Here is a 26,257-nt window from a genome sequence, read left to right on the forward strand (position 1 = left end):
AGGAATGTCCGGCTGTGGCCGCCGCCTGGCCTCTGCCGACCCGGCTGGGCCCGCCTGGCCTCTGCCGACCCGCCTGGCCTCTGCCGACCCGGCTGGGCCCGGCTGGAACAGACCAGAAACCGGAGCAGTGTGGTCACTCAGGATCACCTCTACACACATCCCCCGTCATCTAAGAAGGAAGCGTTTTGTGGGCCAGCCCTGCTTAGATTCTGCACTTAAGAGCATTTCAACCTCTGGGTAAACTCTGAAAACCCAGAGGCTGAAATAGCTTCGCAGCTTACCAGCCCAGATCAAGCCAGAGTCTGAATGAGCTGAAGAGCAGCCCCCCCCCACTGCACCATGACTTGCAGAGTGGGAGGCCATAGAAAGGACCCCCCCCCCCCGGGTGAGGCCCGAGAGCAATCCCTTGTCCGGCTACCCTGGGCGAGCAAGTCTTAATTTCCAGGCAGCGAGGAGTGCGAAGTGACCAAGACAGCTACACCTCTTTTCAGCCTTCGATGTGCCAGAAATTGCTAGCACAGGCCTGCCTGCCTGGCAAAGCGGGCTAGGAACTTGCATTCCAGATTCAGAGAAGAGCCCTGCACGGACCCCAGGATGCACTTGGGGGTGGTGCAAGGAGGCCACCTCCAGGCCAGGGCGATGAGGGGGGCTGCATGACACACGTCACTCACAGAAATCGCTGTGCCGCCGCTGCCGGTGGTAGGTGGAGGAACTGCGCTGGCTCTTGGTGTGTGAGGAGGGCTTGTTGGTGCCGTTGGAGACCTCGCTGGGCGCCCGCACCCGGGCCAGCGAGAGGCTGCTGCCTGTGCGAGACTCACTCCCTTCCACCTGCTGGGAGACGGCAAGTTGGGTGATACCGTCGGGAGAAAAGGAAAGAGCACTGTGGCCGTGGGGCGGGGCGGGTGAGCTGCCCCGGGATGCGTGGGGCACAGCTGCCCCGGAGGAGGAGCTCTTCAGGGACCGCCCGCGAAACTCATCGGAACATCAGAAGAGACCTCCCGGAGCAGGCGGAAAGGTCCTCCTAGCCCAGCGTCTGGTTTCATGCCAGGGGAAGCCACATGCCCCAGAAGGCCGAAGGGCGCAAGGCCAAGGCCTTCTTCACACCTCCCACCCCAGGTATTCAGTCTCTGAGCACGGGCACTCCGTTGGCTCCCTGGGGCTAACAGCCCTCGAAGGACCCCTCCTCTATGGAGCCCTCCACCCTCCTTTCAAAGACATCTAAACTACTGGGCACATCCCGAGGCAGTGAGTTGTACAAGTTATTCACTCCTTGCGTGAAGAATTCCTCCCTTCTGTCGTCCTGACTCTGTTCCCCATCAACTCCGCTGGGTACCCAGGAGCTTTGGCAGCGCAGGGGAGGGAGAAGAGGATCTCCCGCCCCACTCTGTCTACATTACATGTTAACGATGAAGACGACAACAACATTTGATTTATGTACCGCCCTTCAGGACAACTTAACACCCACTCAGAGCGGTTTACAAAGTATGTTTTTATTATCCCCACAACAATCCCCTTGTGAGGTGGGCGGGGCTGAGAGAGCTCTGGAAGAGCTGTGACCGACCCAAGGTCACCCAGCTGGCTTCAAGTGGAGGAGGGGGGGACTGAACCCAGATTAGAGTCCCGCCACTCTTAACTTCTACACCAAACAAGCCTCTCTCACACCCCTGTTCCGTCGTTTTTGTGGTAGCCCAAGAACCTCCAGATTCCTTAAGCTCTCCCTGTAGGTAAGGTGTGCAACCCCTCTGATCTCTTTGGCTGTCCTCTTCCCCAGCTCTGCCAGGCCTTCTCCGCCTTCCGCTGCAGGGGGCCAGGTTAGCATGAGGCCTCCCAAACCCTCCTCTGCTCCTGGTCTAGCCAGAGTTGGGGGGCGGGGGGCTCCTATGAGGCCCTCCTTTCCCTCCTCCCCACGGGGATCCTGTGGCCACTCAGTTCTCCACCATCGCCCCCCCTGCCTACCCCACCGCCACGCCTCACCTCGTTCTTCCTGCCCAGCAGGAGGTAGGTGGCCGTGACCTCGTTATATTTTTGGTTCGTCAGGGCTTCCTTAATCTCCTCACGAGTGTAGCCCATGCCCACCATCACTTCTGGAGAGGACGAGGGGGGAAGAGAAGGAAACGGGTGAGCAGGCGAGGCCGCGCAGATGTGGGTGCTGCTGATCAGCCTTCGTTCCACCCCCCCCCTTTCCCACAGGGGTGGCTGAGGCACAGAGGGCCATGCCGTGCTAGCCCGTGTGCCCCGCCAGCAGATACCCAGGCTTCCCGCTGCTCCCGGCCACAGTTCAAACACACGTGTGCACACACACCAATGCGCTTGGCATCCGCAAAGTCCTCTTCGGGCTCTCTGTAGGGCTTCAGCTCATCTCCCTCGTAGCCGATATTGATCCATTTGTCTTTCATGATTTGCTGTGAAGAGGCAGGGCAGGGAGAGGTCATTACGGGGCAGGCTGAGAGCTCTCAAATTTCTGGAAATTTTGAAGTCACGGGAAGAAACGGAAATCTGGTGGGGAGAGGACTGAAATACACGCAGTACCTAATTCCGATCAAATTGAAACTTATCGTACTACGTCAACAACACAAAATGCATGGATTATAATTTAGTTAGCATATAAAATGGCACTATTTGGTATGTTTTTTAAATTTAAAACTACAGCTGTTTTCCACAAGCAGAACTGCAAGTATATCCAATACTTGAGAGCAAGCTAAGAGCCGGATCCTGGTCCAACAGCACCTTAAAGACCAACTAGACTTCAAAGCTGTAACCCACTGCGCCCGGCGTTACCTTAGCGCCTGGATCTTAGTTTCTGCCATCTGACAGATAGGAAAAAACAGAAGTGGAAAACAAATTTTGCAGTAAACAAAAGAAAGCATATTATTTGGACAGAACCAGCCTCATATAATCATTACTGGACCAGCAGCATTATCTGGATGGATAACATACCGGACCCATTACAATCTATTAACTGTTGCCAAAATTATTCTCATTTAAATGATTAACATCTTCTTGAAAATACGGTGTCTGTGGCATACGTAGAATTTACAATAATGCTGTAAGTTATTTCACATATAAATTTTCATTCTGTCTTTTGAGTGAGTAAAACCTTCTCTTACAACACGTTGTCTTAAAAAGCATTTCATTCATTCCCATATTTCACAGTAAAGAGTCCAGTAGCACCTTTAAGACTAACCCATTTTATTGTAGCATAAGCGTTTGTCTTTGTCAGAAGAGAGCTGTGGTTCTCAAAAGCTTATGCTATAATAAAGTGGGTTAGTCTTAAAGGCACTACTGGACTCTTTACTATTTTGCTACTACAGACTAACATGGCTAACTCCTCTGGATCTATGACCATATTTCACAGGACACTCTGAAAAAGTCCTGGGGGAACAACACAGTCACTCCCCCCATTTCCCACCTGCACAGCCTTCACATTTCAAGGTAAGCTTAGCCCCCTCCTTAGCCTGAGGCTCAGACCTGCCTGGAAGATGCCCTCTGATCTCCAAAGGGCAAGACCTGCCTGCCTGCCGTTAAGTCCTTGGGTGGCAAGAGACACACACTTTGCCGTGTGCCACAGAGTGCTCCCAGGGCCTAGCCCTCTGTGTCTAGCCCAATCCTTCATGGGGGGGGGAGCCAAACATCCCCCCCCCAGAACCCCAATAGGGAAAAGCCACCTGTCTCTCCCCCACGGCTGCATCGCAGCAATTCTCTCCGGGAAGCCTGCACAGCAACAATGTGGGGGGGGGAGCACATGCCACATGGGGGCGCACACTGACTCCCTGACGCATCATATAATTATCTGTGAGCAGATTAGGCAAATTACAGTCATCCGAGGGGGGGGGGGAGTAAGGAGCGGGGAAGGAGGCGAGGCGGAGGGCAGGGCCCGATCCCACGGAGACATTAGCTAATTAAAGGCCTCACATACTTCCTGTGAGGGAAATGGGTTGGCCACGGTGCACATGCTTGGAAATGCGCAGGCCTGGCCTCTCGCTCGGCAGGAGGCCGTGTCAGATGAATAAGAATAAGGAGCCTATCAGGGAAGGTGAGGAAGGGGCATGCGCCCACCCCAGGGGCGTCCTCACCTCAAGGGTGCAGCGCTTGGCCGGATTCAGAACCAGGAAACGGCGCAGGATGTTCTCGCAGTCGGTGGACATATAGAAGGGGACACGGTATTTGCCACGCAACACGCGCTCCCGCAGCTCCTGGAGGGAGGGGCACAGCACTGTCACAGGACCGCCACATTTCCCCAAAGCAGCTACTCCCCATTGCCGCCCCTCCCGAACGAGATGCCCAAACGGTCCGCGAGCATCATGCGCCTCTCGAGCCAACGGAACAGGCTGGATCTCCCCACCAGTTCCAGACGGGCAGAGAAACAACGCAGCTGGCGACTCCTGGACTCCGTTTACTACTCCGTTCATTCATGTTGTTATTTGCCTCTCCTGAGAAAGTTCCATTATACAGGAATGTAACAAAGCAGGGCGCAAGGCCGTTCAGAAATAGGATGTTGTTTTTGAAAAGCATTTCAGGAAAGACCTTCTTCGTTACTCCAATTACAGTTTTTGCAAAAACAAGCCACCACTACCCCCCCACCCCCACCCCCGGTCACTATTCTGCTTCCCCCTTGGCTGCTCCGCCCTCGGCCTTTCCGCCCCCCCCCAACTCCCCCTGCACAGCCTCACCTTGAGGTTCTGCCCATCAAAGGGCAAGGAGCCACTGACGAGCGTGTAAAGGATCACCCCCAGACTCCAGATGTCCACCTCCGGCCCGTCGTATTTCTTCCCTTGAAAGAGTTCCGGAGCGGCGTAGGGGGGGCTTCCACAGAAAGTGTCCAGCTTTGAGCCCAGCGTGAACTCATTGCTGAACCCAAAGTCGGCTATCTTAATGTTGGCATCGGCATCCAACAAGAGGTTTTCAGCCTGCGTGTTGGGAGGGAGAGAGGAGGAAGAGCGATCAGAGACCCCGGCCCACAAAAGAGGGGCAGGAGAAGGCCTGACCAGTGCACCCAGTGCTCGGGGGGGGGGGGGCCCTGGGAACGGAGCCCTTCTTGTGAACAGTCCCAAGGAAAGGACCAAGTGGAGTGCGCTCTCCAGGGCTGCGGCAGCATGCTGCGTTCTTTATGCGGCAGCCAGAGGTCTGGGGTGGCTGGGAAACTCTTCCTTGGTATCAGGCCCAGCACAAAGCAGAGGCACTTTCTGAATCCCCAAATGCTGGTGCTTCTTCCCGTCTCAGCGAGTTCTGTCTTGTTTCCCCCTTCACAACAACTCTGAGAGGTAAGTAATATTTATTTGCATTTTATTGAAGGGAGAACTTCAAGGCTTCCAGATGGGCAATGAGCCCAAGGCCCTGCCACGGAGTCCTGAACCAAACTTTGAACCCACTGAACTACACGGCGCTCCGATCAGCAGGAAACGATTGTATGGGGGGGGGGGGATGGACAGCACATGGCATTCTTACCTTCAGGTCCCTGTGTACAATGTTCTTCTGGTGACAATAGTGTACAGCCGAGACAATCTGGGGGGAAGGATAGAAAGGGGTCATGTGCCTGAATGAACATGCACGAGAGCATTATGTCCTGCAAGACCACCTGAGAATTTCATGAATGGCTCTTTAAAGGCAAAGGGCCCAGGCCAAGAGGATCGATTCTTCCACTCCAGAGGCCAGAGGGGAGAAATCAATCCCTGGCTGCAGGAAGTAGATCTGGGACTCTGAGCAGGGGGCGCCTGCTGTCCTCTCCACATCTCCATTGCGCCACCGGCCAACTTCACATGCCCCCCGCCTGCTGCAATGCCAGGCCCCAAGACCTGGGAGCCTGGCCCCCTCCTCAGAGGCGGGGCTCTTCCCCACACCTGTCTGAACTTGGCCCGGGCTTCTTTCTCCTTCATGCGTCCATGAGAAACGAGGTAGTCAAAGACTTCTCCTGCCAAGGAGGAAAAAGAGGACTGAGACCCTCAGGTACCAGCCCGAGCCCGGAGGCCTAGGGGCCCACTGCCTTCCTTATGACACCCGTGGCCACAAGGCAAGCTGTTTGGGTGGCAGATCAAGGCGATCCAGGGTGGCCTGCAGGCCAAACAAAGCGCAGAGGCACACCGGTGCACTTGTCTCTGCACCTTCCTGCTTAAGAACTGCTTTAAAACTTTGCAAAAACCAGTTCCGGGCAGACGTCAGCTAGGAAACAGAGTGCTAAGATGGGAAGGAGAAACTGAGGGGAGGGGGGGGGTCTGTCAATCCTCCTGGTTTTGACGCCAGCCTGGAGCAGCGTGCTGCCACCCCGAGCCAGCTGCCAGGTAGGCAGCTCCTGTGGGGGTGGCGGCTGGGGAGAATGTGAGCAGATGGGGGATAATTTTAGCCCTTCTGGGAGGCTGAGCAGCAGACCGGGAGAGACGCACCGGGTGCAGTTGCTTGTTTGGGTGGCCAAGTGAGTGCGCGTCCCGGTGCTCCCCCACTACCCCGGCACACCTCCGCTCACAACGGACGGACCGATGTGGGAACCTGGCAGAGGACTTCTGGCTTGATCCAGGATTGCGCCAGATCCTCCCTCTGAAGTACCAGGTTAATGAGCAACAAGTAATAATAATAATATTCGATTTATATACCACCCTTCAGGATGACTTAACACCCACTCAGAGCGGTTTACAAAGTATGTCATTATTATCCCCAGAACAAAACACCCTGTGAGGTGGGTTGGGCTGAGAGAGCTCCAGAGAGCTGTGACTGACCCAAGGTCACCCAGCTGGCTTCAAGTGGAGGAGTGGGGAATCAAACCCGGCTCTCCAGATTAGAGTCCCGCCACTCTTAACCGCTACACCAAACAGAGTGTAGGTAGAGCAAAAGAGAGTGCGGAGTCACTCGAGGGCCCCAAAGTGCAGCCCGCAGGTCGGGGCCCCGTGTCCTTACCGGCACTGGCGTACTCCATCACCAGGTAGAGGGTCTTCTCTGTTTCTATCACCTCAAAGAGTTTCACTGCAACAGAGAGAGAAGGCCCCTCAGGTCTCTCAGCCCCTGAAAGGTTTTCACACAGGGCTTCCCACACGGCCAGCTCTGGGGAACAGCGGCTGCCTTTGACGAGGAAACCTCCCACCAGCGGGCATCGGCCACATTCACAGGGCCTTCAAAGCCGGCCTGAATGTGCTCGGTGCAAACAAAAGGCCTGCTTCTGTGACTGGAATAAATCGTGCCAATTAAGCCGGGGTGCTTGCTTTGGACAACTCTGCTTCCTGGCATCGTGTCTGCACGTGTGGTGGTGGTGGGGAGATCCCACAGCACTGCCTGCCCCTCCGTCCTGCCCCCACATATCGTGCACTGCCAGCAGGCACTACCCAGTTGTTTCCAATACATTTTCACCCCCCCCCCACCTCCAGGGGGATTTCCTCCCACTTTAGCCCTCACAGCCACCTCGGGAAGCAGGTTAAGCTGACAGCGGAGTTGTCTCGGCCAAGGCGGTTGAGGACTCAGGCCTCTGTGGCCCACATCCAAAGCACGGGATGGTTATAAGGTTGTCTTTCATAAGACATAATGGCTAGAAACTTGGGTTTTAAAAAAAAGCGGGGGGCGGGAGTCAAGATGCTCTGAGGCAGAAATCTAATGCCAAGTTCCTGGCATACGTGGTGCAACCGTGGAATTGTTGGCTCTGCGCTGTCCAGATGTGCTTTGCCACTCCTGGGCAGGGAACAAGGGTCACTAGGGGTGTATGAGGGGGAGGGAGTTGTGAATCTCCTGCATTGTGCAGGGGGTTGGACTAGATGACCCTGGAGGTGCCTTCCAACCGTATGGTTCTGTGATTCTCTGTTTCGGCGCCTTCTGTTCCCACCTTGCTCCGTTGATAGCTACTTCTGAAAAGCTACCCAATGTCTGAAGGGAAAAAGGTTCCTCCCTGAGCCTTCTTACCGATATTGGGGTGATTCAGTCCTTTCATAATTCTTACTTCACGGAAGAGCTGCAAAAAGAAGTAAGAGAGGAAAATGGAACCAGGCAGTTCTTCTTCCCTGTTGGCCGTCTAAGGGCCTGGGCTAGTGGACTGCTCCCCCCACCCCCCTCAGCCTGCTTCGGACTGGCCCTGCCGGGGCTCCGTGCAAAGAAGGGGCGCAGTGGAAGGGGAGCAGCCGCAGAGGAGGACGCAAGACCGGAGGCTCCGGTCCCTCCCCGCCGGCTCCCGTGAAGCTACAGCTCCTGAACATCCCGTATCTCCCAGCGGGGCCACTGCTTTGCTCTGCCGTGGCAAGCCATGTGGCCCTTTGAGGCTGTCCTCACGGCAGGGGCTTTCAGAGGCCACAGCTGAGTCCTCCACGGTGCCACGGCTGGCCAGCACCTGCAGTCCGTGGCTCGGTTCACACACTGGAGCCACGCAGAGCCCTTTGCTGGCTGGGCCTCACTCACCACTCGGGGCAGGCGAATTAAGTGGGAGGATTTGGTGGGGCATGAGCGGACGGGCACCTGGAGAGCCCCAACGGCTGGCCACGCCAATCCTGGGACTCCAGCCATTTCCTTTTGGATTCTTTATTACTTCATCCAAGGAAAGCCACCGCTAGGCCTGCTGGCACACGGGGGTGGGGAGGATGGAGATTTCCCCACCCGAGGAAGACGGGCAGATTGGCAGATCGGCTCCAGAGCTTTCCCCCTCCAGCTGGGGAAATGACTAATTGGGGGGGGGGAGCATCACAATCCATTCCTTCTCCCTCCCCCCAGCTCATTTGTCCTGGAAAATCCAGCCACTAATTAGCAGCTCCACCCCCCCCCCCACAACTCCCCCTCAGCACGATGCTGGCAGGAGACCGGCGTTTCCACAGCGACCAACTTGGACTCCCGGCCCTAATCAAGGAAGGGGGGATGGGAGAGTGACAAGTGGCAGCAGCCAGAGCCGGCTGGGGGGGGGGCGGGGTCAGTCCTGGTGGGGAGGAGCTCCCTGTCTCAGACTGGGGGCTGACGGAAAGGGCCCCCCCCCAGCCAAAGCAGGCATCATTCTGGAGGAAGGGATATCAGCATGGGGGGGTTGGGGGGTTGGAAGTTGCAGCTGCCAGTCAAGGGCTGCCTCTGGGCAAGTGGCGTGTCCAATATGGAAGACGGGGAACCCTCCACAGCAGCTGGGGCTTTGCTTCATGGCTGCACGCCCTTCCCCTCACACAGAACGAACGGGCCTGTCTCCTTTCCATCCCGTTTATTCCCAGGGCGTGTGTCACTCTCCCTTCTTCCCTTCTGTCTTCACGATACCCCTGCCGGGAGGCCAGGCTAAGAGGGAGCAACTGCCTGAAGCCGCCCTGAGAGCTTCCAGGGCAGGGCGAGGGTCTCTCATGAGCCGCCATGCAGGGAGGCCCCCTGAAGTCTACTGAGGACCCCCGGTGGGGCTGCCCCTGGACTTTGCCACCTCATGAAAGGCAAAATGCAGCCCCCCCCCCCCGCCCGCCATGCTCTCTGCTCTGTCCTCCCACCCCAAATATGCACCTTCTGAAGGCTTGTCGGGTTCAGCTGAGTCTTGTCAATTATTTTTATCGCCACCTAAAGAAATCAAATGCAGAAAATCAGACTCTGGGGGAAAGGGGTGGTGGTGCCGGGAGGGGGGCTCACGGGGCACCTGCCTTCAGCCTCCCACCCTGGCCAATGGCCCCGCTCGCCATCCCAGCCCTACAGGCTACTCCCATTAGGGAAGGCACCCCTGAGCTCTTGCCCTCTCTGCCCCCAAGGCCAACACAGCCCGGTCCACGCTGAGCCACGCAAGGCCCATGGCGAAGTCTGAGGATGGCACGTGTCACGCACACACAAGCCAGGCTCAAACCGAGGCCAGTCTAGGACACTCAGCCCCCACAGAGCCACTCTCTGCAAAGCTGCAGGGCCCGCAGCAGGGCCCAAAGCTGTCCTAGGTGCGCACGTGCCTCAGAGGAGAGACGCAAGATGGCCCCCCTCCTTGCGAGCAAGTGGGGGCCCAGGCTCGGGCAGCGAGAATCCCAGCAACACACCCTGTGTTTGGGCTGGGGCTTCCAGGGAGAATCCACCGTGAGGCTGCAAGGCCGGCGTGGCGTTATTACCCCCCTCCGGCCGGTGGGAGGGTTAGGGTCTGGGGCTTGTGGCATTTGTTTCTTAAAATGCTTCTACCTTGCCTTCTCCATGCACACCCCGGCCAAGGGGCCGCTTTCAGTTCTTCACAGGCCCACGGAGGAAGGCGCTTACAAAGGTAAAGGGGCGGTGGCCTGCACCCAGTGTACTGCAGGACGTGTCGCCCGGGTGCTGCACTTATCACCCTGCTGGCGTGCTCTCGATTTCTACCGATGTCATACTGTCTTTTCTGCACTGTATCTGTGCTCCGTATCATGTCTAATGCGCCATACTTATTCAGGTTTCTGTAATCCTAGTCCTAGAACACTGTTTATCAGACGTCTCCTCATATTGTCTGTATTGACTTTGAGTCTCAGTGAAAACAGGAGGTCTTTAAGCATAGTAAATAAATCAATTCATGAACATAACCTGAGTTCACTGAGGGAGAAGGAACACTTGAGACCCAGTTCCTCCAGAGCCCCCCTGCCCCGCAGCCAATGACCCGTCTCCCCCACCCACCCACTCCTGCCTCACCTCTCTGCCTGTGAGGATGTGGCGAGCCAGCTTCACCTTGGCAAAGTTGCCCTTGCCGATGGTTTTGAGGAGGCGGTAGTTGCCGATGTGAGGCTGCTCGTCAGCGCAGGAGGCAATGGAGTTGCGGCACCGGGCACCCAGTGAGCGGCTGGACCACGAGGAGCCCTTCTCGGACCGGCTACTGGCCAGGGTGGAGGGCTGGGGGGAGAGGGGCGGCGTCACCGGGAGGGGGGCAGCATCAAGCGTCACTACCGGGCAGCGCTGGTGCTACAAGGGAGAGAAGAAGGCATCATGTGGGCAAACCCAGGGCACAAAGGGAGCTGCAATTAGGGTTCAACCCCCCCCTCCCCCCCGTACAACCATGGCTCAGAGCCTAAAGATACCCCTCCCATAAATGTTGTACCAGCAAGCAAAAGCACTTCCAAGACCCAAGAAACTTCTCAGAAACTCCTGTTCTTCTATTCCATCCACTCTGACGTTCAGGGCAGTGCAGAGTTCCTCAAAAGAGGTGCCTGGCAGCTCACACTTCACTGCCAGCACAGCTTTGGAATCCCAGACAGCCAGAGTCTGGCTGCGCCACGGTTACACAGTGGTGGTGAGGCAAAAACACGGTCTGTGCACTCAATAACCCTTGCCAGCTCCACTCCTTCGGGGGCGCTGCCTCCACGAGTTCCGGCACAAACCAGCCACTGCAGGGTGGCATTGGAGGAACAACCAGGCAGCTGTGGCTGACCACGGCAGAATACGTCTGGCCTTGGGACCCGCCATTTCTGATTTGGAATTCTTTTGGCATAAAACTCCAGAGGAGCTTCTCACAGGTGCTAAAGGTGGAGACAGAATGCGGAGGATGTCCTTGCCTCTTTTTAAACCTTTCTGGAGCCCTTTCTAAACTGGGGCTAGGCAGGGAGCTGTGAAAGAGTCAGCAGGGGGCAAGGGAAGCCTGCCGGAGAATGCCAGGGGACGGGGTATTGGCCTGAAGAGCCTGGGCAGGGCCCACACCTGTAGCTCCCCAAAACTTCTGCCCATCACTCAGTTGATTCCAACAACGTTCTTTCCGACTCACAATCACAAAGGAGGGCGTAGAATTTTGGATCCCCCAGGCAGAGGTTGCAGCCCAGCCCCGGGCATTCGACTCTGTCTAGTTTCATCCAGAACCAGCTTTTCACCGCAAAAGCTAACATGGTAAGACATCCCCCTCCCAGATGCAACAGGACTCTTAAAACCATACAGGTGAGTGGGATGGTGCGGAAGCAGGAGGGCCTGACATTCAGCCACCCTAGCAGGGCCCCCCTGATCACAGGACGGGGTGCCAACTTCTCGTAGCTGGGAAGTATCAGCTCGGGCCACTGACCTCAAGAGACATTCCCCTCCCTCTCTGGCCCATAGAACACCACAAGGCCAGCGGAAACATGTTAGCTGTGACCTTTGGCATCTGACGCACCCCCAAGATTTAGTCTGATAAGGATGGCCATTGCCCCTTCCTCCAAGGACTGGCAAGGTGGGCCCATGGCGCCAGATCCTTTCCAGGGAAGCTGGTCACCTTAACAAGCTTAGAAAGCAAAATATCTTCAGTCCGGGGGTGCTTAAGGGGATCAAAAGTAACAGCAGCGCTTGAGGTGCAAGGGCTGGAGGGTGGCCACTCTGTGGGTATTTCCCGCTACCACAGACCTTCCTACAGGCAGGCCCAAGTCCCAGAACACCGGTTCTACCAGAATTAAAATCTGGATTTGAAACCGTAAATGAAAAACACACATATATGACCACCTATTAAAATCAGCTTGAAACAGACTAAACTTTATGAGAAACGAACGTCTAACTCACACGTGTGCAAACCTGTCACCATGGCAGCTAAACTTAATGCAGATTAAAGAGCCAATAATTCTTTTCAGAGGGGGTGAGGATCCAACTCTGGTGCACCTCCCGTGGGGAAAGAAAGGCAGAATTCAAGTTTCTGTCTCCAACGTCCTTTGGGAGTTCCCAAGCAGGAAATGGTGGGGAGGGCAGTCCTCTTTGGCCCAGCAACCAATGCTCAAAAGGAGACTACCCCAAACATGGAGACTCAGTTCTGAGCTGCCACGAACAACAGCCACTTACAGGCGTCATTTATGTTTGGTGTTTGACAACCAGTTTGGTGCAGTTGTTAAGAGTGGCGGGACTCTAATCTGGAGAACCAGGTTTGATTCCCCACTTCTCGGCTTGAAGCCAGCTGGGTGACCTTGGGTCAGTCACAGCTCTCTCAGAGCTCTCTCAGCTCCACCCACGTCACAGGGTGATTGTAACAACAACAACAACAACATTCGATTTATATACTGCCCTTCAGGAAATCTTAATGCTCACTCAGAGTGGTTTACAAAGTATGTCATTATTATCCCCACAACAAACCACCCTGTGAGGTGGATGGGGCTGAGAGAGCTCTGAGAGAGCTGTGACTAGCCCAAGGTCCCCCAGCTGGCTACAAGTGGAGGGGTGGGGAATCAAACCCGGCTCTCCAGAATACAATCCCGTGTTCTTAACCACTACACCGAACTGTCATGAGGATAATAACAATACACTTTGTAAACTGCTCTGAGTGGGCAATAAGTTATCCTGAAAGACAGTATATAAATCAAATGGTGTGGTGATGATGAGGAGGACGATGAGGACGATGGGGGTGGCCATTAAAACATTCAGGTTCCACACCTTAACATGCCATGGAAGTTTTGGGGGTTCGGCTTCCATAGCTCAGTTCCTTCCCGAAGTAGGGGCAAGTGAGAAGTCAAACCCCCTGCCCACAACCCCATCACCAGCCTCGGGGCTGCCAAGGAGCCCCAGAGTTCCTTCCAACTCCAGCGGAGCACAACAAAACCAACGTGAACCAGTTATGAAACTGAGAGCTCTGGAGGCCGGGCAGCATCTGCCTCAAAGAGGTTTGCAGGGCGGCCACTTGGCATGAAAACGAACCTGAAATGCTGCCGCCCCTGGGGTGCAGCCACCGCCTGTTCACGGCAGAGAGAGGAGGCGGGTCCCTCAGCCTCGTCAGAGACAGAAAGGTGGTTATTAGTGCTGGCCTCGGGCCAGGTTCAGGAAGAGCCCGGTCATATCCTGAACGAGCCAAAGTGCTGCAGCTGCAGCTCCAGCTCTGGGCCGTCAAGTACAACACGGGGGGTCCCACCGTCTCTCCTGCAAGCCCCAGAGGGAGATTTACGCCCCCGGGGCCTGGAAGGTCTCCTCGCCTCACGCCCTACGGAAGGGAAGGCCAAGGTGCTTCTTAACAGCCGCCTTCTTCCTCCACCGGGTTTGGAAAACACAACAGCCCCCCCCCCCCCAAGTAGGCCAAGGTGCACGTCCCATCGCTCTACCCACAAGATCTAGCCCAGCTCCCCCCTGTGCAACTGTCCAGCTAAGACGCCCAGCCGCTCTGGGGTCTTGTGAGGCCTACATGCATTTCCTCTCTCTCTCTCCACGTAACCCCAGGCCAGGCAGCCGACCTTTTCGCTGGCCCATCTCCTGCCAGCGGGGCAAGATGCAAACAGCAGGCAGGCCAAGTGGTTCCTGGGGGCGGGGGGGGGGGGAGAAGCATCAGCCAACATGTTTCTGCATCTCAGGATACTCTCCCTGGTGCAGCCAGGAAAGCCGGCTGAAAACGGCGGCAGCCCAGCACATCTTCCGAAGGAGCCCTGCCAGTTGCCCTGCGGCCTCAGTCCCCAGCCCCTCTGGCAAGCGCCTCCTCTCTGCTCCCGCCTGAGCAGCCAGGGAACAGCATCCCAGGGCTCTGGGCCTTCTGCTGCTGCTTCACCTCCTGGCCTGGCTCCTTCCTCCTCTCCCTCCGGCCCTTCCTGTTCTCTCCTTTGCACCTGCTCGGACCCTCACTTCACCCAGCAGGGGCCCAACCCCACCTCCTACCCCCCCCCCCCCGCCCAAGGCTGCAAAACATTTGCATTTTACCCTAGAGCCAAGCGCCTGCAGCGATTCTCCTGTGCCTTTCACTAGCCAGAGAGAGGCCTCCCTCGGGCCATTGGCTGGGGGGAGGCTGCAGTCCGAGCAGCAGCTAACACTGAGCCACCGTTATCTCCCTCTCAGGGTAGGCAGCAGAGGGCGTGCACAGTTTGCAGAGGAGCTGTGTTGTCTTATTGGATCCCACCCGCTCCTCTCTTGGATGGCTCCACGGTTGAAAACACCCTCCAACACTCGTCAAGAGGCCAGAGACGGTAAGAATGCAAGCAAGGCCCTGTGGGACTGGACCTCTGGCCTGGCCCACTGTTTTCCACAATGGACCCAACGAGGAGCCTCTGAAGCCCTTGAGCCTCTCCCTCCATTTCTCCCCAAGAACTGGGGCACTCCGCAGAAGCATCGTTGCCCACCAGGGTTCAGGGCCCCTCGGCGGCCCTCTCTTCTTCCATCTGTCCAGCCAAACCGGGTGAATCCATCTAAATGAGTGGCCACAAAACCACGGCATCTCGGGGCTGGGGTCATGAGTGCAGAAGGACATTTCTCTGCCATGAATCGACTATGCCATTAAAGAGCCCGTGTTCTGGTGTCATGAGAGAGGGAGGACTCGTGTTCAGGATCTCCTAAGAACTCCCTTCCGAGCAGGCGCTTGGCTACCTTGGAGGAAAAAGCTCAAGAGGAGCCCAGCACCACCTCCCAGTGGACACCAGCCCCTCCAAGGAGTCCCCACACCCTTTGCGCAAGCACCCTTTGCAGCGATCCAGCAACACTACCTGAAGTGCCCGAAGTGGCCTTGCAGAATTAAAAAGGTCGAACAGAAGATCACAAACATCGACCTGCTCTTAATACCTCCCTCCCAGTTGAAAGAGACCCTAGCTACGGGATATTCAGAAACCACTTGCATTGAGGAATTCAGATCTGAGCTCTTAAAATCCAGATTCTAAAATCTGTTTTTTAAATACCGCTGTTGAACACAGCAAGGAATCTTCCTCGTGGGAATGCAGAAAGAACAAAAAAAAAAAAGGCCACCCAAGAGACTCCAGTCTGCATTGGTGCCAGAATGCCTTTGATGGATTTTCTTCCCGGTAGGAGCAAGAGGGCGCCTGGGTGGCCAACTGGTGCCCTCTTGGCCCAACAGGCTCCAAGACACCCCCTACCCCGGGACCTGGCAGCCTGAGGACACACCCTCCCTCCCAGCAAGCACCAGCGTTCCCACAGCACCGAGATCCCCTCCACCTGCCTCTGGCCCACCCCAGGTTCCCGCACACAAAAAGCTGTTTTTCTGTTCCATTTCTTTGAGTCGACCAAATCCGAGAGCCGGGAGGAGCATTTTTCTGCCTCAGAAGCTGCTTTCTCCGTGTGCAGCGGTGAGGACAAACACCAGCCGCGCCGGCCACTCAGCTGGCCGAATGAAGGACGGGCAGGCACAGAGCACAGACCCAGCCCCTCCCCCCACAGGCCACCCCTTGCTTGGGGAAGGACTCCGGCTCGACACTGACCCAGGACCCAGAACACCCAGTCCCCTCTGGCTACTGGATCAGAAGCCGGGCGTGGGGGGAGGAAAAGGGAAGCCGCCCTGGCCAAGCAGACTGGATGTGGCTCATGGGCTGCCCCCCTTGAGGAAGGGGGGCCCAAGGCTCAGTGGATACAAGACGGGTGTGAATGGTGCTGGCTGGTTCTCCAGCCAGACCCCAAAGGGCAGGAAGGGTTGGCAGCATCTGAGCAGACTCACTGAAGCCTCCTCGGAAACCCCACTGTCACATCCCCTGCTTGGGCCTCCCTCTGCCCTGGGTGCGCCTGCCTTCCTGGCAGTGTGTCCCTCGCTGCTCTTGGGGTCTTGCAGGCCCAGGTCTCTGTGGCTGCTGTGCTCCCGAGAGCAGCAGCTTCAAGCCTCCCCCAAGCCAGAAGTGGATCCGGGCCAGCTTAGCGGCGGTGGCTGGTGAAACAACAGGACGTTTTCAAAGGGCTCCAAGTTGGGAAAAGCTGCCACCTTGAAGCCCCAAAGGGTTGGTGTTGCTCCTCTGGACACATCTGGCGGTCACATGGGAACGGCCTCCTGCCCCCTGTGCAGTAGAGGGTCTCTGCGCCCTTTACACCACCTTGAAGGTCCTGCCTTCTCAGCCCAGTTTTGCACAAGCTGGATAGAGCTCCTTGGGAACGCTGCAACGGAACGCTGCCTCTCCGACTGAACTGGCCTGCGCCCCCGAGTAGCCCCCTGTGCTGTGTTTTCTTTGCCGGCATGGACGAGAACAGCAGCAGAGCAGCCAGCCCCTGGCCGGCAGGTCTCTCTACGGGGCTCTGGCAGGGTTTGGAGAGAGCTCAAGAGCTCACTTTCCCACCGGGGGGGGGGGGGGCGGGAGTGAGAAGGTTCTCCGAGCACCATTAATGGGGAGGCATCCAGGGCTGGCTACATGTTTCCAATGAGAACAATCAGCCGTTCTTCCTTGCCTTGGGGGCCAAGCAGCTGATAAGACGGCTGCTTGTCTGGGGGTCAGGTGTCCGGCTCAGAGCCGGCTATTACGCTCCCTTTGGACATGAAACCATATAAAGCTCCTGGCCTGCCTCACCTCCAAGCTACGAAGGAGTCTTATTTGTACGTTTCACAGCACTTCTGTGCGCGGGAATGTGTTTGTTTATCTAGCACCACTGCACCCAGCCCTTCCTCTGGGTCCCGGGGGCTCTTCCTCTTCCTCCTCACAACAACCCAGCAGGCTGCAGCAGGCGGGGAGGGACTTGGGCTGCGCTCCAGGCCTCCCCAGTGGCTGGGCAAAGATTTGAACCTGGACCTTGATGGTGCAGGGCCAACACACGGTTCCCCACCCATGCCGGCTCTGTACAAAACCCAGTGTTCCTCTGACAGCAGACACAAAAAGGTGTCTTGGCTAACCAGATTAGCGGGCGAGAGGCGCAAAAACACAGGTGTGGGGGGAGAGAACTGAGACCAATGCCTGGAAAGGCCCCGCTACTTGGAAGCTTCCCTGCACGGCCATGATGTGTGCACATATATTTGCACCTGATGAAGTGGGCGCGAGCTCCTGGCGGTGAGCCAGAAGGAGCCACAACTTAAGGCTCTTTCCTTTCTGTTTATGTAAGGTTGCAGGAGGCAACTGCACCCTGCGTGACTTTTTCTTTCCAAGGAGGCCTGTCAGTAGCAGGCAGCTTGGGCAGTGGGCTAGGGCAGAGGAGGGCGGCAGCTCTCGAGCTTCAGACAGCCCCCCGACTCCAAAGCCTCTTTGACCCAGCCCCTCTCCAAGGATTCCCATCAGCCCAGCTGACCTTTAGCTGTCTTCAAAAAAACTGGAGGCAGCACACGCACCCAGGGCGCTGCCAGGGAGAGCTGCAGGTTGGCAGCCGTTCCACTGGACCCGCAAACCAGCTGGTCCCCTGGTGCCAAAATGAGGCTGCTGGAGAAGCCAGGAAGTGGGCCTTCTCCTCCGTGCCCTGTGGGGGTGCTGTGGGGGTCCTGACTGACCCCGTTACCTGCTCCTGCTCCCTCTGTCCCCAAATCTCAGCCCCTCCCACGGCAGATTTCCAGGGCTTGGGGGGAAGGGATGGCACAAAAGGGGCCAGCCGGGACAGGACCTCTCCTCTGTTCTGCTTCCTTCTGAGTTTTCAGAAGATTTCCCAGTGGGAGAGCAAACACAAGGAAGTGACAGCAGCTACAGACCCGCACGCACCCTGGCAACAATTCTTCCTTGCGTCACAGAATCCTGGTGACTTTGGACAAGCTGAAGTCTTGGACAAGACGGAAGTCTTCGCAACAGACAACATTCCCCAGCTTGCCTAGAGAAGCAGGAGGCCAACGTGGTGCTCAGCAGGGACAATGTCAGGGTGTGCCACCCCGGGATGGAGTTGCCCTACCTGCCCAGTGCTCAGCGCCTGCCGGCTTACTCATGCTTTACTTTAAAAGTCCCCCCTCCACCGCCACCCCGGCCCAAATAAATTCTCCACATACACCTACAAATCAACACAGCCGTAGTAGCTCTCCAGCTCTCTCGCCAGAGTCCCTGGCCCTCCTCCTGAACACAGGAGTCTCTGGGAAGACGGCTGCAAAAGGAGACCTTTCCCACAAACCCGGCCTTCGCCACCGTGATCCAGGCCAACTTTCTTTCCCGCACAAAGGGCACAGCACAGCCTATTCACGGGAGAGCAAGGGTCCCCCTCACACACACTCAACAACCGGCCCACTCCTGACCCCAGGATTCAAAGAGACTCACCGGGAAGGGGAACTGGAGACGCCCCCAATTAAGTGCCCCAAGTGACCCCCATGTGCACGGAGGAGTCAGCCCTGGCTGGGAGCAGTGCACCCTGGGACAGAACCCCAGGTCTCCAGGGGTGTCAGAGCAGAAATTCCAGCTCAGCCCCCAGCAAAGAAAGCAATAGTGCTGGCGGCAGGTGACGGGAGAGACAGAGCCCTGCAAACAGCTTATCTTGCACGCTCCGGAAAAAGCATCCCAGCATTTATGGATTTTTCAGCCTCCTGGAGGGGGCTGGTTGGTTGGTAATGTGCTCGCTGTCATGGGCCGGCCTTTCTGAAAAGCTCACTTTCTGTTCCCACGGGAGGCTATTCAGGAATGCCTCAGTGCATTGTGGGATGCCAAGGAGAGCCGCCTGTCAGTCTAGCAGAGGGCGAGGGTGGGGGGAGGGCACAGTCCCAAAGGCAGACCCCCCTTCCCCACTCCAAGGCCATCAATAATGCACTGGAACACCAGGTTCCCTGCTCGGAAAGAACCAGGGCGGAGGAGAAGGGGTGTGCTCAGCCGACATGAAGCGCCATGAGTATGTGTTTGCCTGTACTGCACACAGAGCGGGTGGGATCCAATCCTTCATTGTAGAGCATTTATAAAGTGCTTTCCCAAAGCTCAAAGCGGAGTACAAAATATTATTAAAATACCCGATTGCATAAAAGAAAAAAAATCACAGGCACAAGTACGCTTGCTAAATTCTGCGATACAAGCGAACAGGAACAAGAGCCACCGAAAAGCAAGCTAAGTGACTCCCCGTAGGACCATTAACCTGGTAGGAAACCAGGTTAGGAGTGGCAGCAGCAAGGAGTGGCAGCAGCAAACCAAAACTTAAATCTTACATTTTCCTACTGCTTCTGTACTGGCCGAAAATGGTATACAATAATTAACATAAAGATACTGAAGGCAAGTGAGAAAGGACGGTGGATTTCCCAACACACCGGCATCCAGGGAGGGTTTGCAGGGATTGTTTTGGTAAGTGGATGCGAACAGTGGGTGGAGGTGGACAAGGGAGCCCACCTGAGGGACCTCCCACTACAACAGCACGGTGAACCACCAGCTTATGGGGCTCCAGCCCCTCACAAACATGTTGAATGCTGTAAGATCATGGCTCATCCATGCATGAGTATGGAGCCCAGGAACTGTTGGGGAAGCACTCCAAGGGGCATTTGGACACCCTGGGTAGGACCCCCAATTCTCTCTCCTGTCCTCAGAGAATAAAATGCCCCAAACCCCAAATCAGAAAGTCACAGGCCACAATGAGGGGCTCCAGGGAGGGGTGGGTCCATGCTTGCCCACCCTGCACCGAATGGCACAACAGCCTGAGCCCAGGCCCTTTTCACAGCCATCCGTCCTTCTCCAAAAGGGCAACACAGAAGGAAGGTCCAGAAGGACATGTGACCCACGAGCAGAAGCCAGCTGATGCCAAGCATTGACAGAGGGCTTCAGAAATATTTCCTCTGAAGTCTGTACAGTAACCCCACCGCCATTTTGCAGATGGGGAGGCTTATGTTTTGCCCAAGGTCACCAACCAAGCTACTGAACTGGGGACTTCTGGGCTGCCTGGCCCTTCACTTTAACCATATCTCAAAAGCGGCTCTTGACAAATTTTGAGACATTTTGGAGATGCAATGCAGACAGATAAACAGGCCTGAATCCTGCTCAACGAACCATCGCCACAAAACTGGAGACACTTGCAAACTCCTGCCCTGATCCAGCCTTGGGCAACAAAGAGACACCATTCCAACTGGTCCCATCCTTTGAGAGCAAGATGGATCAGATCGGATACAACCCAAGACTTCTAAGCTGAAGGCAACGGGCCAGCAGGCACCAAGCAAAGAAGCAGGTCTGGCTAGCTTTGTTCTGACTTCCATCAACTTGAGCACAGATTTCCAGTCTCAGAATCCCGCTCTCTTTTGCTTCTCTATGCAGGCGACACTGAGGTCTGAGACCAAGCCAGCAGATAGTGGGAGGTCCCACACAAGCACCTGAAGCGCTCGACAAGGGCCTGGGAAGACGCCTTCCGCCACTGCTGGCCGACTTCCACCTGACTGAGGCACTGCTTATCCAGGAAGCTGCCCCAAAAGACGATCCCATTTAATTCGAGAAGATCAGCACAACAGAGGAGGGTGGCCAGGAAGGAGCCCTGCCCTGCGACACCTCATACCCAAAGACAAAGGCAGCTCTGTCACCAAGATGGCCACAAAACCGGCAGTCCCTGTGAATTTTCAAGGCAAACCAGTAGAGCAGTTTGGATGCTTCACGTCAAGGTGAGGTTGCCGCCACAAAACACAACCATCTAACTTGCGTAGGGAAGCTGGGGCGCACCCAGTGGCAGTCCAAAGGGGATGGCGTCAGCAGGTGTGCACCTCTGCACAAAGACAGGGCCCTGAAACACGAGTCACAGCCCTAATGCCGCTCAGCTGCTCTGGCAAGGGGCAACGGCCACAGTCCCTGAACCCAACGGGGACCTGCCCCGGGCCGTCTGCCTGACCTGCCAATCACAGGAGCTGGTGTCGCCAGCCTCTCTTCCTTCTCGGGTCCAAAGAGGACGCTGAGCTGCAACTCAGACACAGCAGACCCCAGGAGAGCTTCTTTGGACAAGACCCACCTGGGCCTGATTGGCTCCCGGCTCAAAACGCAGCAGGGGCTGCAGCTACCCAGGAGCTCCCTGTGAGAGTTCGGCTCGGGGCTCCCAGCTGCTCACTCGTTCAGGCGAAGCCACGGGCAGCAGACCCTGGGCTCTGTAGCAGGAAGGCAGAGGCGGGCCAGCCGTTCACCCTTCTGGGACTGATCCTGGTGGGTGGCTGCCCTCGAGGGCCACTGGGGGCTGGCAGCAAGCCGAGCCAAGCGGCCTGGCGCTGCTGGAAGGACCGCTCCTTGGGCTCCTTGGCTGGGTCCCGGTGCCTAACGGCAGCGATGGGACAGGCGGCCACTGCCCCAGCCTGAGTCAAGCAGGCCCTGTGGTGCTGTCAGCACCAGCACAGGGGTGCTTGCTCCAGGGTGTGTGAACGCCCCGCCCCACCCCTGCAGGAAAGAGGGACCCTGCAACAGCCTCCCCCACTGGACACCCCCCCTTCACTAACAGGCATCACATCCCAACACCTGCCCCCAGCCCGCACCACCACTCAGGGGCGGGGAGGGAGTGTTCATGGCATGGCCACAGTGCACTCTTTCTGCTACAGGGCATGAGTGCGCCTGGCAGCCTCACCCTGTGCGTCAGGGAGGGACTCACTGCTGAAGTGGCAAGTGGGGACAAGCTGTGGTTACTCAGAGGCAGGGGAGAGAGAGCCCTCTGCATACGCACAGAGACACCCTCTTCCTTGTCACCCCATTCAGTGAGGCAGGGCCAAACCGGCTCCAAGAACAGGTTCTGGGGCTGTGGCCGAGGTGGCTTCCATGGCGATGACCTCGCTTCCATGGAAACACAGCAGTGGTTGCAACACGCCGCCGTTGCTGTCAGGAAGCCTCGTCAAATCAATGACAGCAGCAGCAGCAGCAGCAGCAGCAGCAGCAGTGTGGGGTGGGGCCTGAGATCGAGAAACGCCTCAGAGGCAACAGGGGAGGTGCGAGGCTGTCTTGCACAGACTGGAAGCCTGGCTCACCTGCTGGGACCAGCCCCGTGCACAAACACATGGGGCATGATGCGGCTGGAGGCCCAGATTGCACAATCTTCTTCCCTCTCTCTTGCATGCTCCTCACTGTGGCTGGCTGGAGTCACACTCGGGGCACACACCACAGGCCCTTATTATGGCCTTCATCAGATGGAGATTTCCAGGGTGGCTGAGGGACGAGACTCCCTCCCACCCTCCCTCAGCCCTGCAGGGCAAGGTGAGGGTTCTTACCGGAGACTCAGCGAGGCACAACTTTCTCAGGGCCAGCCAACAAGCCTATGGCTGAGCTGGGAGGACTTTTTGAACCTAAACCTGCAAGTAGCTGCAGGTTTACACAGGAGGAAGCCCCAAGCATCGGAGCGAAGAAACGTGCTTAGGATTGCACTGCCAATCTGCCAATCTTCTGCAAGCGAGACATATTGCCTATTATCCATGAGAAAAGCATCCAGGGCAGCAGAAACCCCCAGAATGCCACTATTTGCCCCCGCGCACCAATGCACGGATGTGTAGAATGCACAGATGTGTGGCTGCCATTCATTTTGTGTTTCAGGGTCTGGATTAATGCAGAAGGAGCATTTTCTGGAGCGCCTTTTGGGGGAAGCAGCTCTGAGTCGGGTGCATTTGCGGCATGTCTGTGTGCATGGGGGGGGGGCTGTGTTTTGGCACATGACACCCCCAGTTCCCAGGCTGACATCCATCTTGTAGCCGTGAGGGCTGGCCGTTCAGCACATGCCAGCTCCATGGCACAGAGACCAGCCCTTCCAACAGCTTGCCCTGTTTCCATCGAGCAACCTAGGGGTTGGGGGGCACCTCCTGGGCACACCGCGAGGGGAACCAGCTGGGCGGGCGGCTCAGCTCCGCCTCGCTGGGGGCCTGCCGCTGCCTCCGTGCCGGGGGAGGGGGGGCCCTTCGGGCACCGTGCCAGGAGCCAGCCCCAGAAAACGCCCCCCCCCCCGCAGGCCCCAGGCCTGCCCAAAGCAGCCGAGTCACCGCCGGGCCCTCGCCCGCCTGCTCCAGGGAGACCCGGCGGCGCTGCTGCGGCCCCGGAAACAGCGCGCGGCCCCCGAGGCGCCCCCCCACCCCCCGCCGCCCATTCATTCCCGCGCAAGCGGCACCTGCCGCGGCCAGCTCGCCCTTCTCGCCGCGGCCGGGCGATGCCCTCTCCCCGGGGCCGGTGCGGCGGGCAGCAGCCGCCCTCCGCGATGCCCCGCGGCCCCTGGAGCCCGCCGGCGCCCCGCTCTGCCCCGCCGCGCCCGACTCACCGCCTCGGAATTGCGCTCGTTGCCAGACGCCAGCGCGGTCCGCAAAGACATCTTTTCCCTGAGACTGGCCGCGGCGGCGGCGGCGATTGTCCTCCTCCTCCTCCGCCCTCCGCCTCCTCCTCCGCCCTCCCCGCGCTCGGGGGTGGGGATCGCTGGCGCGGGAGGGCTGCGGGCGAGGACGGGCGGGAGGCCCGGCGCGGCGACTGCGGCGGCTCAGCGGGCACCGGGAGGGCGCATCCCGCCGGCGCCGGCTCCGTCTGCGCTCACTGCCCGGCCGCCCGGGGCTGGTCCCCGCACGAGCGCGGCCGCTGCCTGGCAGCCCCCATCAGCCCGGGCCGGGCGCTGCGGAGGACGACGACGACGACGGCGCGCCCCGGCGGCGGGCGGGCGGGCGGGCTGGCGCGGTCCCGGCCCAGGCCCCCGCCCGCGGCAGCGCCCTCCCCGGCCGGCACAAAGCCGCGGCGGCGGCGGCGGCTGCTCCGGGCGGGCGGGCGGTTCATCTGAGGCTGCCGGCGCGGGGTGCCCAGCCGCGGCAGGGGGGACCCATCGGGGCGCCGGAGGCGAGCTCGGCTTCCCTTCTCCGGGCTGGGCGGGCGCGAGCGAGGGAGGGAGGGAGGAGGGAGGGAGGAAAGGGGAGGTGAGACGCGGCGCAGGGCCGGGCGGGCCGGAGGACGCGGCCGCCGAAGCGCCAGCCCCCCGAGCCGCTTAAAGGCGCCGCCGCCGCCCGCCTGGCCTGGCCTGGCCTGGCCTCGCCCCGCCCCGCGCCCCAGCCTCCCGGCGGCAGCGCGCCCGCCGCCCCCTCCTTCGGCAGCCCTGGCGCGGGGACGCGCGGCGCCGCCCCGACCCGACGGGAGCGCCTCTGCGCGCGTGCAGAGGGCCGAGCGGCTCCGTCCGGCGCCGGGCCGGGCTCCCGGGAGCGGCCTCGGAGGGCGCCTCGCCCTCTCCTCCGGCAGGCGGCGCGGCGGGGCTCTCTCTGCCGGGGCCTGCTCGGCGGGCCGGGCTGCCCCTCTCCGCAGGCAGGGCCCCCCAGGCGCGGCGGTCACGCAGGGCTCGGGGAGGGCGCGCCTCCTGCGCGGGCGGCCTTTCCTAGCTCGCTCGGCTTGAGGCCGGAATTCAGAGGGCCTCTGAGCGTAGGCAGAATTCTTCTCCCTCACGCCTCAGTTATTTATTTTATTTATGCCCTTTTTATTCCGCCTTTCTTACTGAGGCTCAAGGCGGATCACATAGTGTAACTGGTCCCTGCCCTCTTGGTCTTTGTGGGAAGGCGCCTACACGTGTGTGTGTGTGTGTGTGTGTGTGTGTGAACATGGGGAGGTAGTTTTAAGGCGGCCGCAGGCCCCTCTTGGAAACATCAGCCCTGTTGAAAACTGGGAATGCTTCTGTGCCCAAAGGGCTTCCTATGACTCTCAGCCCAAATAAAAATTAAAAAGCAGGTTAAGCCCAGCCCAAATAGGGCGAGGAATTGACGCTTCCTTTAGCGCACCAGGATTCCAGCCCCCGCGCCCCCCCCCGCACCTCGGAGACGGACAAGGTTTTCGGGCTGGAAGCTGTGCAGAGCCAGAGCCTAACCCTAACCCTAACCCCCCCCCCTTCAGATACCAGGTGCCGCTGGACTCAAATCCTGGCGGTTCTGCTGCACACCAACAGGGTCTTCCAGCTCCTTCAGCTCCAGTCCAGAGGAGCCAGCCAGCCAGCCAGCCCCATAGCAGGGCCCACATGGCCAGCTGCATTGCCTCTGCTCCCTCTCTTTCCTCCAGCAGGCCCCAGAAGAGGGTTCTATCCAGCCGGAGCTCATTGGCCCCAGAACTGCCCCATGGTGTTCAAGGGGTTACCCCCAAGTAAGAAGGCCCAGGACTGCAGCCCAAGACGCCTTGGCAGCCTGGAAGGGGATCTGCCCTTTGTGAAGATTCTGCACAACTCCTGTTGAAACCAATCAGAGCTTTGGACTCAAACCCTTTGCCCCAGAAACCCCGTCCCTGAAGCACACTTTTGCAGGTGTGCACTGTGAAAACTTCTGTCTGTGAAAACACTTTGCACGTGCTCAGAGCCACACCGCTCATTATCATGGCTTCATCTTACATTGCTGAAGTCTAAAACTGAAAACAGGTTCTGGGCTCGACCCAGACAGATGAGTGCCTCCCTCTGAGTGGTGAACAAAGTCAGCGTTAGGACTCCCCCCACAATCCTGCTGGGGAGCTGGGCTGAGAGGAGCAGCTGACCCAAGGCCACCTGCTGATCTCATGGCAGGAGTGGGATTTGAACCACCAGAGTGCTAATTCAGAGCTCAACCCCTATGCTACAGATTTTATCCCAGATGGGCAGGTGCACTCGGCAGGCATGTGTCTATGAAATACTAGCTGGGCTGCAGCTCCTGTGAATTCCCCTGGCGGCTTCTACTGGCCTGAGAGAGCCAGAGCCATTCTGAGATGTTGTCTTTATGCAGTTGCTCTCCAGAAGTGCTCTTGCTTGGTGGCTGGTTCTTGTGGCAATCCCTGCAGGTTACCTTGTGCTTGGGCGAAGACTTGGCTGGATGCTGGGGCAGAATGTGTGAAGTAGGAGAGGGCACCAGAGCCATTGGTCTGTGGTGGAACCCCAAACCCTAAACTTAACGCCAGAGTGTGAAATGTCAGATTTTGATTGTGAGAGACTCTCCTCACAGGAA

At 58.1% G+C, this 26,257-nt stretch overlaps 1 protein-coding gene across 3 annotated transcripts in view; it reads right to left on the reverse strand.

The window, feature by feature from the left end:
* Positions 1-24,197, reverse strand: part of MARK4 (microtubule affinity regulating kinase 4) — a 34,198-nt gene extending 10,001 nt beyond the window's left edge. For 2 of the 3 annotated variants that reach the window (XM_054999239.1, XM_054999236.1), the window contains exons 1-12: positions 23,596-24,197; positions 10,549-10,815; positions 9,427-9,480; positions 7,876-7,924; positions 6,886-6,951; positions 5,838-5,908; positions 5,446-5,502; positions 4,671-4,907; positions 4,074-4,193; positions 2,303-2,402; positions 1,975-2,084; positions 672-831 (exon numbers count right to left, since the gene is read on the reverse strand). In XM_054999239.1, the coding sequence (XP_054855214.1) occupies positions 672-831; positions 1,975-2,084; positions 2,303-2,402; positions 4,074-4,193; positions 4,671-4,907; positions 5,446-5,502; positions 5,838-5,908; positions 6,886-6,951; positions 7,876-7,924; positions 9,427-9,480; positions 10,549-10,815; positions 23,596-23,646 (1,342 nt within the window). In that variant the 5' untranslated portion in view covers positions 23,647-24,197. The remainder of the gene's footprint in view (positions 1-671; positions 832-1,974; positions 2,085-2,302; positions 2,403-4,073; positions 4,194-4,670; positions 4,908-5,445; positions 5,503-5,837; positions 5,909-6,885; positions 6,952-7,875; positions 7,925-9,426; positions 9,481-10,548; positions 10,816-23,595) is intronic. The other variant, XM_054999237.1, reaches the window with a different exon arrangement.
* Between the last annotated feature and the right edge of the window lie 2,060 nt (positions 24,198-26,257).

The sequence above is a fragment of the Eublepharis macularius genome, chromosome 15 (assembly GCF_028583425.1).
Source record: "Eublepharis macularius isolate TG4126 chromosome 15, MPM_Emac_v1.0, whole genome shotgun sequence".
NCBI classification, from domain to species: domain Eukaryota; kingdom Metazoa; phylum Chordata; class Lepidosauria; order Squamata; family Eublepharidae; genus Eublepharis; species Eublepharis macularius.